The sequence below is a fragment of the Rosa chinensis genome, chromosome 7 (genome assembly GCF_002994745.2).
Source record: "Rosa chinensis cultivar Old Blush chromosome 7, RchiOBHm-V2, whole genome shotgun sequence".
Classification (NCBI taxonomy): Eukaryota; Viridiplantae; Streptophyta; class Magnoliopsida; order Rosales; family Rosaceae; genus Rosa; species Rosa chinensis.
Genome location: NC_037094.1, coordinates 57,357,846 through 57,371,086, shown reverse-complemented (window position 1 = coordinate 57,371,086; position 13,241 = coordinate 57,357,846). Strand labels below are relative to the sequence as shown.

Below are 13,241 nucleotides of genomic sequence, written 5' to 3'. Positions count from 1 at the left end.
CATGTTGTGCTTCTAGTTTCATTACTATGATATAGTATGATCATTAATTCTAGGTGTATTGTTTGATGTGAAATAATTTTGTCTGCATCCCTTTCTTACTTTTGTAATTGTGCAGTGTGTTGGCCTGTTAAAACATAGTTAAGCCATGTAATATTGTATAATTGTTGCGAATCACTTGTTAATTATAATAGGAACTGTTCCGGAAGGTATGAGTAAAACTGGTTCTAGTACAAGGCTTATAATAGGTACAATTTGCTTTTGTGTTTTCTTGTTTGCGTTCCTATTGATATAGCATTGATTAAGCTTGTCTTCATGTTTGCTTTTTTGTTTGTGCGTAGTAAAGATGGATAGAACATGGATAGTTGCAGATAGGAGATCTCGTGATTATAAGTTAGGGGTGATTCAATTCTGTAAGTTTGCCTTGGATAATGCTAGAGACCCAAATCACATTAGCTGTCCTTGCACGAAGTGTGGAAATGTAGAATATTTTTCGATTTCGGTAATTAGGGACCATTTATTTGTAAATGGAATTGATGAGAGTTATGATAAATGGACTGATCATGGGGATTTCTTACATGTATAGATGTGAATTTCGCTATTTCCTTACATGTATTGATGTGAGGATGAGAGTAATTACGCTATTTCCTTACATGTATATAGGGGTCGTCAATGGGCAGGGCAGGGCCGGCCCTGCCCAAAATTAATGGGCTCGGGCGGGGCCGGGCCGGGCCAAAACATTTTTTTTTATTTTTCGGGCCGGGCAGGGCCGGGCTTCTCTTAAAAATCAAGGCTCAGGGCCGCCCATGGGCCCAGGGCCTTACGGGCTTTTTAGGGCCGGGCCGGGCTTTTTTGGATGGGCAGGGCCGAGCCCATTATATTTATATGTCATATTATTTTGTTAAAAAAATACAAAAACCTATGAAAAAATGATGATATGTTAATTATTGAACAAAATAAAATACAAAATTAAAAAAACATATGGCCTAATGCAATAATTAGTTCAATATAACTACATAAAAATATATTAATACAAAAATTGAATGGGCTTTCGGGCGGGCCTATAAGGCCGGGCCGGGCGGGCTTTAATGGGCATATAACGGGCCGGGCCGCGGGCCAGGCCTGGGCTTTGAACCCTCCGCCCTAGCCCTGCCTCGTGCCCAATGGGCAGGGCCGAGATGGGCTTTTCTGCAGGCCGGGCCGGGCTTTTGCCCACTGGGCCGGGCGGGCGCCCATGGGCTTTTAGGCCCGCGGGCCAAATGATGACCCCTACATGTATAGATGTGAATTTCTTGTTGCTGAATTCAAACTTGGTATATTGGAATGTTAGGTACCTTCTTGATTTATTGACTCGATATAAAATGCTGGATATGGTTGCTTTTGTTGACCCTTCAATGATCGGTGCAATCCGGTACGGGGATGGTCATGCCCAGTCCCAGCATATCAAGGATAGGCTTTTAACGGCAAAACCAAACCAGATTTTCTTGCTGCCTTATAACGCAGAGTAAGTGATTCATTAAGGTTCTTTGTTATATACGTAAAACTTTGCATTTGTGTGTAAGTATTGATAAACATGGGTGGAGAACACAAATCTGATTATTTCATTATATGTAGTAATCATTGGATGCTTACTGTTGTGAATCCGGAGGAAGACACCGTCTATTTCATGGATCCATTGAAGAGGCGGTTACCCACTGGAGAATGGAGATCAATTGTTGATACGTAAGTCATAGTCTCCATATATAGTACCTGCTTATTTCAAATTCATGTTTACAGTCTACAAAATTTATTTATACTTGAACCAATATATACATCACTGTTTGCATGGTGTTGGGAAAAATCATGTGTGCAAGTGATAATGTGCTTGTTTTTTTCTTTAGTGCCATTGCTATGTATAATGCACACAGAGGCAAGAAAGGCAGGAGTTTAGTTTTGTGGAAGAATTTAGCGGTAAGTATGTTTGAGCTAGGTTGGAATTGAATTACCTTTTAAACTATTGCAGATTTTGATTATGTTCTTTTGTTGTTAAATGTATCTGCGTTGCTTAGGGTATTCCTCCCCAACCTAGCTCTATGAAGTGTGGCTACTTCGTGATGAGATACATGCGAGATATAATTGAAGATAAGAATCTATCGTTTGTTCGTAAGGTACGCGCTAGGAATGAGCTGTATATATATATATATATATATATATATATATATATACTTGTGTTACTAAAGTTGATATTCTCTATTTGTTTGAATGAGCTGTATGGTAATGTTGGGTTGTTAACTTAAAACTGTTTCAGTGGGAGAGGAGAAGCAACTACATGTATAGCCAAGAGGACATTGATGTAATCCGGAATGAGTGGGCAAAATTTGTCGTCAAGTCATATATGTAGGAGCCATCAAGTAATTGGTTGAAGGAGATCGAGGGCAGTTTGTTCAGTTATATATATATGCTGATACATATATTCACATGCAGCATATGTGCATGTTTTTGGAACTTACATGTTGTATCAGCTTTTGCTTTCTTTCAATGTAATTAGCTAGAATGCCTTCTGTGGTTTTATGGAATGGATGGATATATATATATATATATATATATATATATATATATATATATATATATATATGAATGCTACCTCTTTTGGTACATTAGATTGTTGAATTAGAGTATTTAATTGAATGCCTAAATCTTATATATTGTGCATTATTTTTGTGGAAATATTTCAGGTAAAGAATTGAATATAATCAAACAACAGTAAATTACATTACGTTGTATGAATACGAATATATCGTTAATCACACAACAAATCAATTTTAATCACACAACGGTACCAAGCAAATTTTGTTGTCTCATTAAAACTCACACAACAGAACGAATACATATCCATTGTCCAATGTTAAATCACATAACGGTATAGAAATAAGATGTTGTGTGAAGGAACAACCAACAACAGTCGCCATATTTTTCTGTTGTGTGATAAGTTAACCAACAACAGTGTGTACTTACTACTGTTGTCTGAGTGTTATGTTTCTGTTGTGTGAGAAGTTAACCAACAATAGCGTGTACTTACTTCTGTTGTCTGATCACCGTCGAAAATGCGCTGCATCCAATTTCTGGCATTGGCATGCGCAGAACTGGTGCAACGGTTATAAGCAATGCGTTGTGTCTATGATATTTAGATAACGGTGTTTCACCGTTGTGTGAGTGTGCTCATCACACAACATCGAGATAGACGACAGACATGGTGCACATCACACAACAGATTTCCACCGTTGTGTGATGCAGTTTTTGTAGTAGTGATTAGCCCCGCCTAGGGCATGCATCCGGTAGACCGACACCCGAGCTACCTTGCCATGGTGGAGGTCGGCTGGTATCTAGTTGGGAGGCTACTCTCCCATGCTCTCCAAGAGGCTTCAAGAGAAGTAAATATGTGTATTATGTCCCACATCGGAAATATAGAATAGAATGAGACTTCCCTTAGCTATAAAGGGAAGTCCTCCCCTTCTTGGAGAGGGATGGATCCATGATCCCCAACTTGTATCACTACAAAGGTCACTTGACCTCACTCATAGTAAAATATCTAAGTGGACGTAGCCTTACCTCAAGACCAAGGTGAACCACTATACATGCTTGTGTCGTCCTCTCTACCTTGCATCTCATACTTAGTTCCCGTTCCATATTCTATAACAGAAACATTGGTGCTAGAAGGAGGGCCCTTAGGTTTGGGTGTGAACCTCCAACCTTCAGTAAGGGTCATGTACGGGTACATAAGCTTCCAGGTACATGGGTACATGCAGGACACCCACCCTCAACCTCACCCAAGCCTTTGAGCCAACGGGTCCTATAAGCTTCTGGGTACATCAACTTAGCTTTCGGGTACTTGAGTCATCCGGAACTTTCATCCAGGACTTTCATGAGTCATCGGGTACTATGAGTCATCCGAGACTTTCATGAGCCAGCGGGTACACGAGCCATTGGGTACATGAATTAGCGGGTACGCGCATCCCCGTACACTCAACCCCACTCCCAAGCTCCACTCCTCTCCGGGACCCTCATGAGTCAGTAGCTTCTCGGCAACGCTAGTCTCGGTGGCATTTACCTTGGATCTTTTAACAAAAATCACGTACGGGTATCATTGCACAACCCGCCCGGTACTTCAAAAATTGATCTAGGGACTAAGCCTCCCCCATGGTATCCTCACCTCCCGGTGATCACCACCAGTCACTATCACTTGCTCACAACTCGGCATCGATGTGATATCCCTGTGATCTTTCCTCAAAATCTGGAGCTTCACCAGCAACAAATCGATTTGGGCACCCGGTAATCTCACCGAGACCGAGGTCACTTTGTCTCTCCGGCACATGAGCAGCTACTATCCGGCAATCTCCGCATCTCAGCCCACCCAACAATCTCTATCCGGGTATCGACTCGGAGATCAGGCCTTCAGGGAGGCTCAGAGAAACTCGTCCGGGTTCAAAAAAAAAAAGGGGGAAATTTGCTTTGGACACCTGCTCAGTACCGCTGACCTCAGGTCACCACTCCAAGTCCGGCTTCGGGCCAGTGGAGGCTCATCCCGGCCGGTACTCATCTCAGGCCGACATCTTGGTGGCTCACCAACACTTGAGAAGTTCTTAGCTCCGCATACCCGAAGCATGCTTCCTACCTGTACCCCCTGCCTCCATCGGTACTCTGCTATGACAGCCATCATCAGTACCAGCTAGCAAACCCACAAGTTCCGGCACCTGCTAGTCCTTCACCAACTCTACTCTCCGGGAACATATACACTCGTCTGGGCTTGAAGGGAGGAGATAAGCTACTAGCTCTTTTGGATTCCGCCAGGAGTTTGGTCCCGCTGCCATAACACTTTAATCACCTCAGCTCTTCCCGGTGGCTTCATCCGGCAACCCCTACCGCCATATCGATCTTCCAGCTCGTTAGAGCGATTAAAGGTAGAGAAGGAAAGCTATGGTTTCTATTCGTTTCAGCTCACCAGCATCATCTTCACACCTCGGTTCAAACCCACGTAAAATCCCAGCTTCTCGGTAACGCGAGCCTCGACGGTACCTGCCCCATCACCGGTACCAGCTACCCTCACCTATACTTCCTGCATCACCGGTACCTGCTGCCTCACAGATTCCGATCAAAAAAAAAAAAAAAAACAAAACAAAACTCTCGGCACCCAAGCCACAGCTGCTCTGGATACCCACTATTCTACTGTGGACACCCATGTGTCTCCGTTCACGCTTTTCCACCCTGGTATTGACTCTGGGAAGTGAGAATTCAGTTTGGTGTTATCTTTTGACGACAAATACTCTTCTGCTGGGTCAAGGGGAAAGAAGCACCTTTATCATAACTGCGTATTCCAGAGGAAAATGTTGTAGATGTCCTGAAGGCTTACCACCTATTCGCTGTAGTAAGTCGGCACTACTCAGCCACAGCCCAGACACCGAAATCAATGGTCAAATAAAGCTAAGTCTTCTCAGCTCCATGCCTTCTCACTCCATATATTGCTCACTGCATTATGCACTTGTTGAATATTAGCATGCAACAACAACCCTCGGCTATAATCCGTGTGATCCTTATATATTAGACAACTGGCCATCACCACATTACTTAGTGGACACGAGGTCATGCATCATTCATTTGTTAGTGTGAGTCATAGTTCCCTATTAGGAATAGACTAACAAGGGAATATATTGTTGTAACTACTTACCTTGTATATGTTGTGTAGTACAGTAGTACACAATAGTTGTAGTACGTTGTAGTACGATTGTAATCCTTTTATATACACCACAGAATGGGTGTAATAAGATATCTGAGAATTCATTCTCTCAATCTCATTATATTTGACTTGGTATCAGAGCAAAGATCCGAAAGGGCTTTGTCTCTTTATTTTTAATTTCAGTTTTTCCAAATTTGAGAAGTTAGAACCCCATTGTTAGGGTTTTTTACCTCTTAACGACATTACTATTGTCATCGTTTGTCTGCATCCTAAGCGTCCGTCAGAGAACGACCAGCGTCTTCTTCTTTGACTTCGGCGGCATCATCTTCAGATTAGGTTCGCATCAGACGCAATCACTTTCATCTGCATCAGATAGGGTTCGCATCAGACGCGATCACTTTCATCTGCATCAGACATAATCCGGCATCAGACCAGATTACGTCGAGCCCCCGGTTTCCAGTTGGTTTCATCGGCATCACTCAGAGAGTCGCGCTCACAGACCCGTCGTCGCCCAGATCCGTCGTGGGTATAGACCAGATCGCCGTCTCCAGACCGGTCGCTCCCTCCTCTGTCACCAGCCCCGTCGATCTCTCTCTCTCCCCAGTTCGGTCTATCTCAACCCGTGCCCAGACTCGACCCATTCCATCGGCGTCATCTGGCCAAACGGCTCCAGTCCCAGGCGTCAGTCCGGCAAGTTCAGTTCTCGGCCCGGTCGACTCCTTCATCCTCCTTCGTCCCAGACTAGACTAAGACGCCGACAGCTTCTCTTCAAGTCACCAACCCGTGCCGCAAAAAAAAGAAAAAAAAAAGAAAAAAAAAGAAAAGAAGCAACTAGGTCAACTCAGTCAGCCTAACTCGGTCAACCCACTCAGCCTAGTCAACTCCGCTGCATACTTTGTGTGTTTTTTTCTCTATTGTATTATTACAATGGGAGGTGATGACAGTAAAGGTCAGAGTTCCAAGGTCAATCATGTCCAGAAGGTTGTGGTGTCTGTGCGAAGTTCAGATGGAGGTTCTTTTGGGGATTGTGGTAAGATTGGTATGGCTTTAAAGGTTTCTAACTTTGTTGGTTCTGATACATGGATTATTGATTCTGGTGCCTCCGATCATATGACTTATGATAAATCGTATTTTACTGACTTGTCTTCCCCACCAGTGTCCTATGTCACCAATGCCAATGGTGAGGCTTTTCCTGTGTTAGGGTCCGGGTCAGTGCGTATTACTCCCACTTTAGAGCTTCATAATGTGTTATATGTACCTGACTTGTCTCATCACTTGATATCTGTTCCACAGTTGAATACTGAGTCTAAATGCTCCGTAACCTTTTATCCTATGTATGTGATTTTTCAGGATCTTCTCACCAGGGAGAAAGTCGGTCGGGGGTATCTAAGGGGCAGGTTGTTCCATCTGGATCAGACATACGCGGGAGAGAAACCAGGAGCACAGTCCCTGGTCGCTTTGACTTCGAATTCTGATAAGATAAGTGAAATTTGGTTGTGGCATCGCCGTTTAGGGCATCCTTCTTTTAGTCTCATGAAAACAACCATGCCTACTCTGTTTATTGGTGTGAATGAGTCTGCTTTACGCTGTGAAACATGTGTTTTGGCTAAGAGTCATCGTGCTACTTATTCTCCTAGAGTGTCTAATAAAAGTGTTATTCCTTTTGAGTTGATTCATTCTGATGTTTGGGGACCTTCTAGAGAGCCCACTGTATCGGGTATGAGATATTTTGTGTTGTTTATTGATGATTGTACGAGATTGTCATGGGTTGCCCTTCTTAAAACCAAAGATGAAGTCTTTCCAGCTTTCCGAACTTTTCGTACTCTTGTTCAAACACAGTACCATAGCACCATTAAAGTCTTTCGTTCTGACAATGGGGGGGAATATGTTAATCATGTTTTCCAAGAGTTTTTTAACACCCATGGGATTGTTCACCAAACCACATGTCCACAAACACCTGAACAAAATGGAGTGTCTGAAAGGAAAAACCGTCATTTACTTGATATGGCTCGTGCCCTTCTCTTTAGTGCCCATATGCCTAAGTATCTTTGGGGTGATGCTGTATATGCTTCCTCCCATCTTATCAATCGTCTTCCCTCTAGTGTCCTTCAGGGAAAAATTCCATCTAAGGTTCTTGCATCTCATGTCTCCTTACCTTCATTTCATAATCTTCCAGCTCGTGTCTTTGGTTGTGTTGCTTTTGTCCATGTTCCTAAGAACCAGAGGTCTAAATTGGATGCCCGGGCACTTAAGTGTGTGTTTGTTGGCTATGGAGGGTATCAGAAAGGGTACAAGTGCTTTCATCCACCTACCAGGAAGTACTATGTCACTATGGATGTTACTTTCTTTGAGGATATGAGTTATTTTACCTCTTCAGATACAGCTCTTCAGGGGGAGAATTCATTTTTTGAAGAGCTGTATCATGGAGAGGGGGAGGAATCAGAAAGAGGAGAAGAAGCAGGTGGTATTTTGACGGATCCAGTTGAGACCATTAGCTCACCGCCAGAAGTAGAAGCTCCAAACATCCAAGCACCAGTTTCTATGGCTGAAAATGATGTTGAAGATACAACTCCAAACATCCAAGCACCAGTCTCTATGGCCGGAAATGATATTGAAGACACAACTGTCACTCCTACCATTGCTTCTACCCCTGACCCACAGCTTCCTGGTACTGAAGATCACTCATTTGAGGTATGTCCACCCACTAGTACTGGTAGTAATGAGTCTAATGTTGAGCAATATGTGTTACCCCATCGGACCACTCGAGGTCAATCAGCCAAAAGGTATGAACCTACTCTTACTGCCAAATCAACATATCCAGTAGCCAACTATATGTCCACTAGGAGGTTGTCTAAGTCATATGAATCATTTGTGAATCAAATATCTGCTGTATCAGTACCTAACAAAGTGCAGGATGCGTTGGGGGATCCAAAGTGGAGGAAGGCTATGGATGAAGAGATGGAGGCGTTGCAGATGAACAGTACGTGGCAACTTGTGCCTCCACCACAAGGCAAGAAGGCTGTAGGCTGTCGTTGGGTGTTTACCGTGAAGCATAATGCAGATGGATCAGTGAATCGGTACAAAGCACGCCTTGTAGCAAAGGGGTTTACTCAGACGTATGGTATAGACTACGATGAAACGTTTGCTCCTGTTGCCAAGATGAACACTATTCGGGTTCTGCTCTCATTCGCTGCTAGTTTAAACTGGCCACTTCGACAGTTTGATGTCAAGAATGCATTTCTTCATGGAGAGTTAGCCGAGGAAGTGTATATGAGCCTTCCACCTGGGTATGTAGTTGCTTCTCCTGGTGATTTTGTATGCAGATTGAGAAAATCTCTGTATGGTCTTAAACAGTCACCTCGGGCTTGGTTTGGAAGATTTTCACAGTTCATGCGGAAGGTTGGTTACAGACAGAGCAACTCAGACCATACCTTGTTCCTTAAGCATCAACAAGGGAAGGTAACAGCTCTAATTATTTATGTGGATGATATGGTAATCACTGGCAATGATACTGTTGAGATAGAGAGATTGCAGAGACAGCTAGCCTCTGAGTTTGAGATGAAGGACTTGGGTGAACTTAAGTACTTCTTAGGAATTGAGGTAGCCAGGGGGAGAGAAGGAATCTATCTGTGCCAGAGGAAGTACGTTCTTGACTTGCTGACAAAGACAGGTTTATTGGATTGCAGACCTGTTGATACTCCTATTGAGCAGAACCATTGTTTAGCTGAGTATCCAGATCAGGTACCTACTGATCGAGCTCGCTATCAGAGGTTGGTTGGGCGCTTGATTTATTTGGCTCATACTAGACCAGATGTTGCATATGTAGTGAGTGTGGTGAGTCAGTTCATGCATAACCCAAGTGAGAGTCATATGGATGCTGTTATGCAAATTTTGAAGTACTTAAAGTCAGCTCCAGGAAGGGGAGTATTGTTTTCTAAACACAACAACATTCTTGAGGTTTGTGGCTTCACAGATGCAGATTGGGCTGGAAACATTATAGACAGGAGGTCAACATCGGGTTACTTTACCTTTGTGGGAGGTAATTTGGTTACATGGAAGAGTAAGAAACAGAAAGTTGTGGCACGATCTAGTGCTGAGGCTGAGTATAGGGGTATGGCTCACGGAGTGTGTGAATTGTTGTGGCTGAAAAATTTGTTACGTGATTTGGGTTTCAAACTCAAGAGTACCATGCAGTTGTATTGTGACAACAAGGCAGCCATTGACATATCACAGAATCCAGTACAGCATGATCGTACTAAGCATGTGGAGGTTGATCGTCACTTTATAAAGGAGAAGCTAGATGCCAAAATTATTAGTTTTCCTTTTGTTCCAACTGAAGAGCAACTTGCAGATGTACTTACTAAAGGAGTTTCCAGGAAGGCGTTTTATGACTCACTAAGCAAGTTGGGCATGATTGATGTATATGCGCCAACTTGAGGGGGAGTGTTAGTGTGAGTCATAGTTCCCTATTAGGAATAGACTAACAAGGGAGTATATTGTTGTAACTACTTACCTTGTATATGTTGTGTAGTACAGTAGTACACAATAGTTGTAGTACGTTGTAGTACGATTGTAATCCTTTTATATACACCACAGAATGGGTGTACGATTGTAATCCTGTTATCAGCAACGCTTGTCACAACATTAGTGCCCATTATTATAATTTATAATGCCATCTGCTGATACTTGGTAAACCGGGCTTGCATGTTCAGGCCTTGCATTGTTTGACACTAGAAACATGGTGTAATTTACATCATCAATTTTGGTCATGATGTACAACGTGCAAAATCTCAGGAAAACCATGCTACATGCATTTTCACAAATGTCATAATAACATTGTTTATTAATTAAACCTTTTGCTGCCCATGACTGCAACATTAATTAGCTTGTATTGATTTATAGTTCAAATCATCATCTTGGCATCTTATATTAGGCTGGGTTTGGTCAGAAACCCATGTCCCCTTCATTTTAATCATCATGGCATACATATGACATGTCCACAATTGACCATTTTCATCATCTCGAACATCTGCTGCTCATTATCTATATACGTTTAAACATTTTGCTTTGCTTAGAGGCTACATCAACAAATTGATAACGTTTTATGGCAAATCATGAACTCATGCTAGTTATTATTGTTTGGAGGAAACACTACTCAATCGGCCACCTCCCTTATATGCGCAAAGCAAGTACACTATCGGTAATCGCTAGCTGACATGGAGTTTTATATATATGGGCAACTCCAATCTCTCTGCAATATTTTCACCACTTATGAACGGCTTCAGATAAGTTCTCATTTACAATTTTAAATTTGAGCTAATGCTTTACATGCTTCAAATAACGATTTGTATAAGTTTTTTTTTTGTGAATCTTGCTCTTGATGACTTGTGTGAAACTGTTAGAACTAGGAATGTAGTTGTTACTTCCTGATTGTTTTCTTTGTGTTTGTTCTTTGGGCTTTTTGGCCCCCATATATCCAAAAAATAAAAAAATAAAAAAAAATAACGATTTGTATAATCTAAGCATGCCTCCGATATTTGATAATTTCGATATCATATCTATTATCATATCCGTTATGTCTATGTATTAATGTCATGCTTCAATTTAATTGCAAATCAATTCAATTACTACATATATGCATATGACAGTAAATAAGTGTAACATGCGGCACTTAAAATCCTCGCCCCGAGCGTGGTACTCTCAAGGGGTAAGTCAAGGTCAAATGCTTGCATAAATCTCCTATCATGCGAGGCTAAAGCCATCATTCTACCCGGGGCCACACCACCGGGTACCGGAGGCCAAAACCACCGGACACCCCAACGGGGTTACGAGGCTAAAGCCATCATTCTACCCGAGGCCACACCACCGGGTACCAGAGGCCAAAGCCACTGGACACCCCAATGGGGTTACGAGGCTAAAGCCATCATTCTACCCGGGGCCACGCCACCGGGTATAGGAGGCCAAAGACACCAGACACCCCAACGGGGTTACGAGGCTAAAGCCATCATTCTACCCGAGGTCACGCCACCGGGTAAAAGAGGCCTACCGGCCCTCATTCAACCCCATTAGGTTAAGGAGGCTCAAGCCCTCATCTACCCTACCGGGTACACGAGGCTCAAACCCTCATTCACCTCAACGGGTACAAGAGGCTCGAAGCCTATCTACTCCACAAGGTGCTAAGGCTCAAGCGTATCTACCCCATCGGGTACACGAGGCCTACATGCCCTCATAAATCCTCTACTTGAGTGAGGTATCCCAATGGGATAACTACAGGGTAGCTCCCTTACGTCAGCCAAGGTCCAGTCCCTTGCATTATAATCCTTGCCCCAAGCGAGGTACACCCAGCGGGTAGGCTGAAGTCCAATCCCTTGCTTTTGAGTCGTCTCACCTCCCGAGCATTCTCTACACTTGGGGGAGTTATTCATACCACTTATCACAAGTGGAGGTAGTACCTGACCGGGACTATCATTGAGCTTCATACTCATACTTTTCGTGCTATGGTCAATTACTGGAAATATTGAAAATTTTCACCTATTGTTGATCGCAACAATTAAATTTCTTTTCCATCCCATTAATAAGACCATAGGACAAAACTCACAAAATCTATCACCCGCTCAACACGAGCGAACTCAAGTCCAAACTTCGATTTTACTAACAACGTAACTTGGGGGACTCGGCGAGTAATAACACCCCCGATCCCAACACATATATATCACGTGCATACAACATTACATATCATTATGTGTCATCGTGTTCATTACACATCTTTGCATCATATGCACTTTGTATGCTATCACAACCACATACATTTTCGACTTATACATCGTATGTCAACATTACATAATATGAGCATCCACACCATGTGTAACATGCATCTCACATAAACATTCATGCACCTTGATGCATTTGACTCAAATGTCACTTAGATTGCCCTAGCGCAATCAATATGCTTTTTGTACACTCTTATCTTATTTGCAGGTACTAGCATGATGAGGGCCCCGTGGCACCAACCTACCCGTAGAGTCCCTTCTTGCTTACAGAGTTGGGGGACTAGTATGGGTATAGTGTTCAACAAGGTCGTCACTCATACTTGGCGGCATCATATTTAAACTCCCCAACCAAGAAGCGCCTCTTACTGGGGGACTTGGGGGGTGGGCCCCGCGACATGGTTAGCCCCGCCTAGGGCATACATCCGGTAGACCGACACCCGAGCTACGTTGCCATGGTGGAGGTCGGTCGGTATCTAGTCGGGAGGCTACTCTCCCATGCTCTCCAAGAGGCTTCAAGAGAAGTAAATATGTGTATTATGTCCCATATCAGAAATATAGAATAGAATGAGACTTCCTTTAGCTATAAAGGGAAGTCCTCCCCTTCTTGGAGAGGGATGGATCCATGATCCCCAACTTGTATAATGTTAATGTCTAAAAGTCTAGCGGTAGCTGGACCTTAGTTAACGCTGATCCGGCGGGCGGATCGATACCTTTGTTGTGAGTGGTTCCCGTTACCTGTCAAATAAAATACAATGGGTGTCAGA

General features: G+C 43.1%; 1 protein-coding gene across 1 annotated transcript; it reads left to right on the top strand.

Moving 5' to 3' along the window:
• The first annotated feature begins 1,338 nt into the window (after nt 1–1,338).
• Nucleotides 1,339–1,977, top strand: LOC121050683. Its single transcript, XM_040511531.1, has 3 exons — nt 1,339–1,501; nt 1,612–1,719; nt 1,878–1,977. The coding sequence occupies exons 1-3, from the start codon at nt 1,359–1,361 to the stop codon at nt 1,975–1,977; spliced, it is 351 nt and encodes a 116-aa protein (XP_040367465.1). The 5' UTR covers nt 1,339–1,358.
• Nucleotides 1,978–13,241: the final 11,264 nt, after the last annotated feature.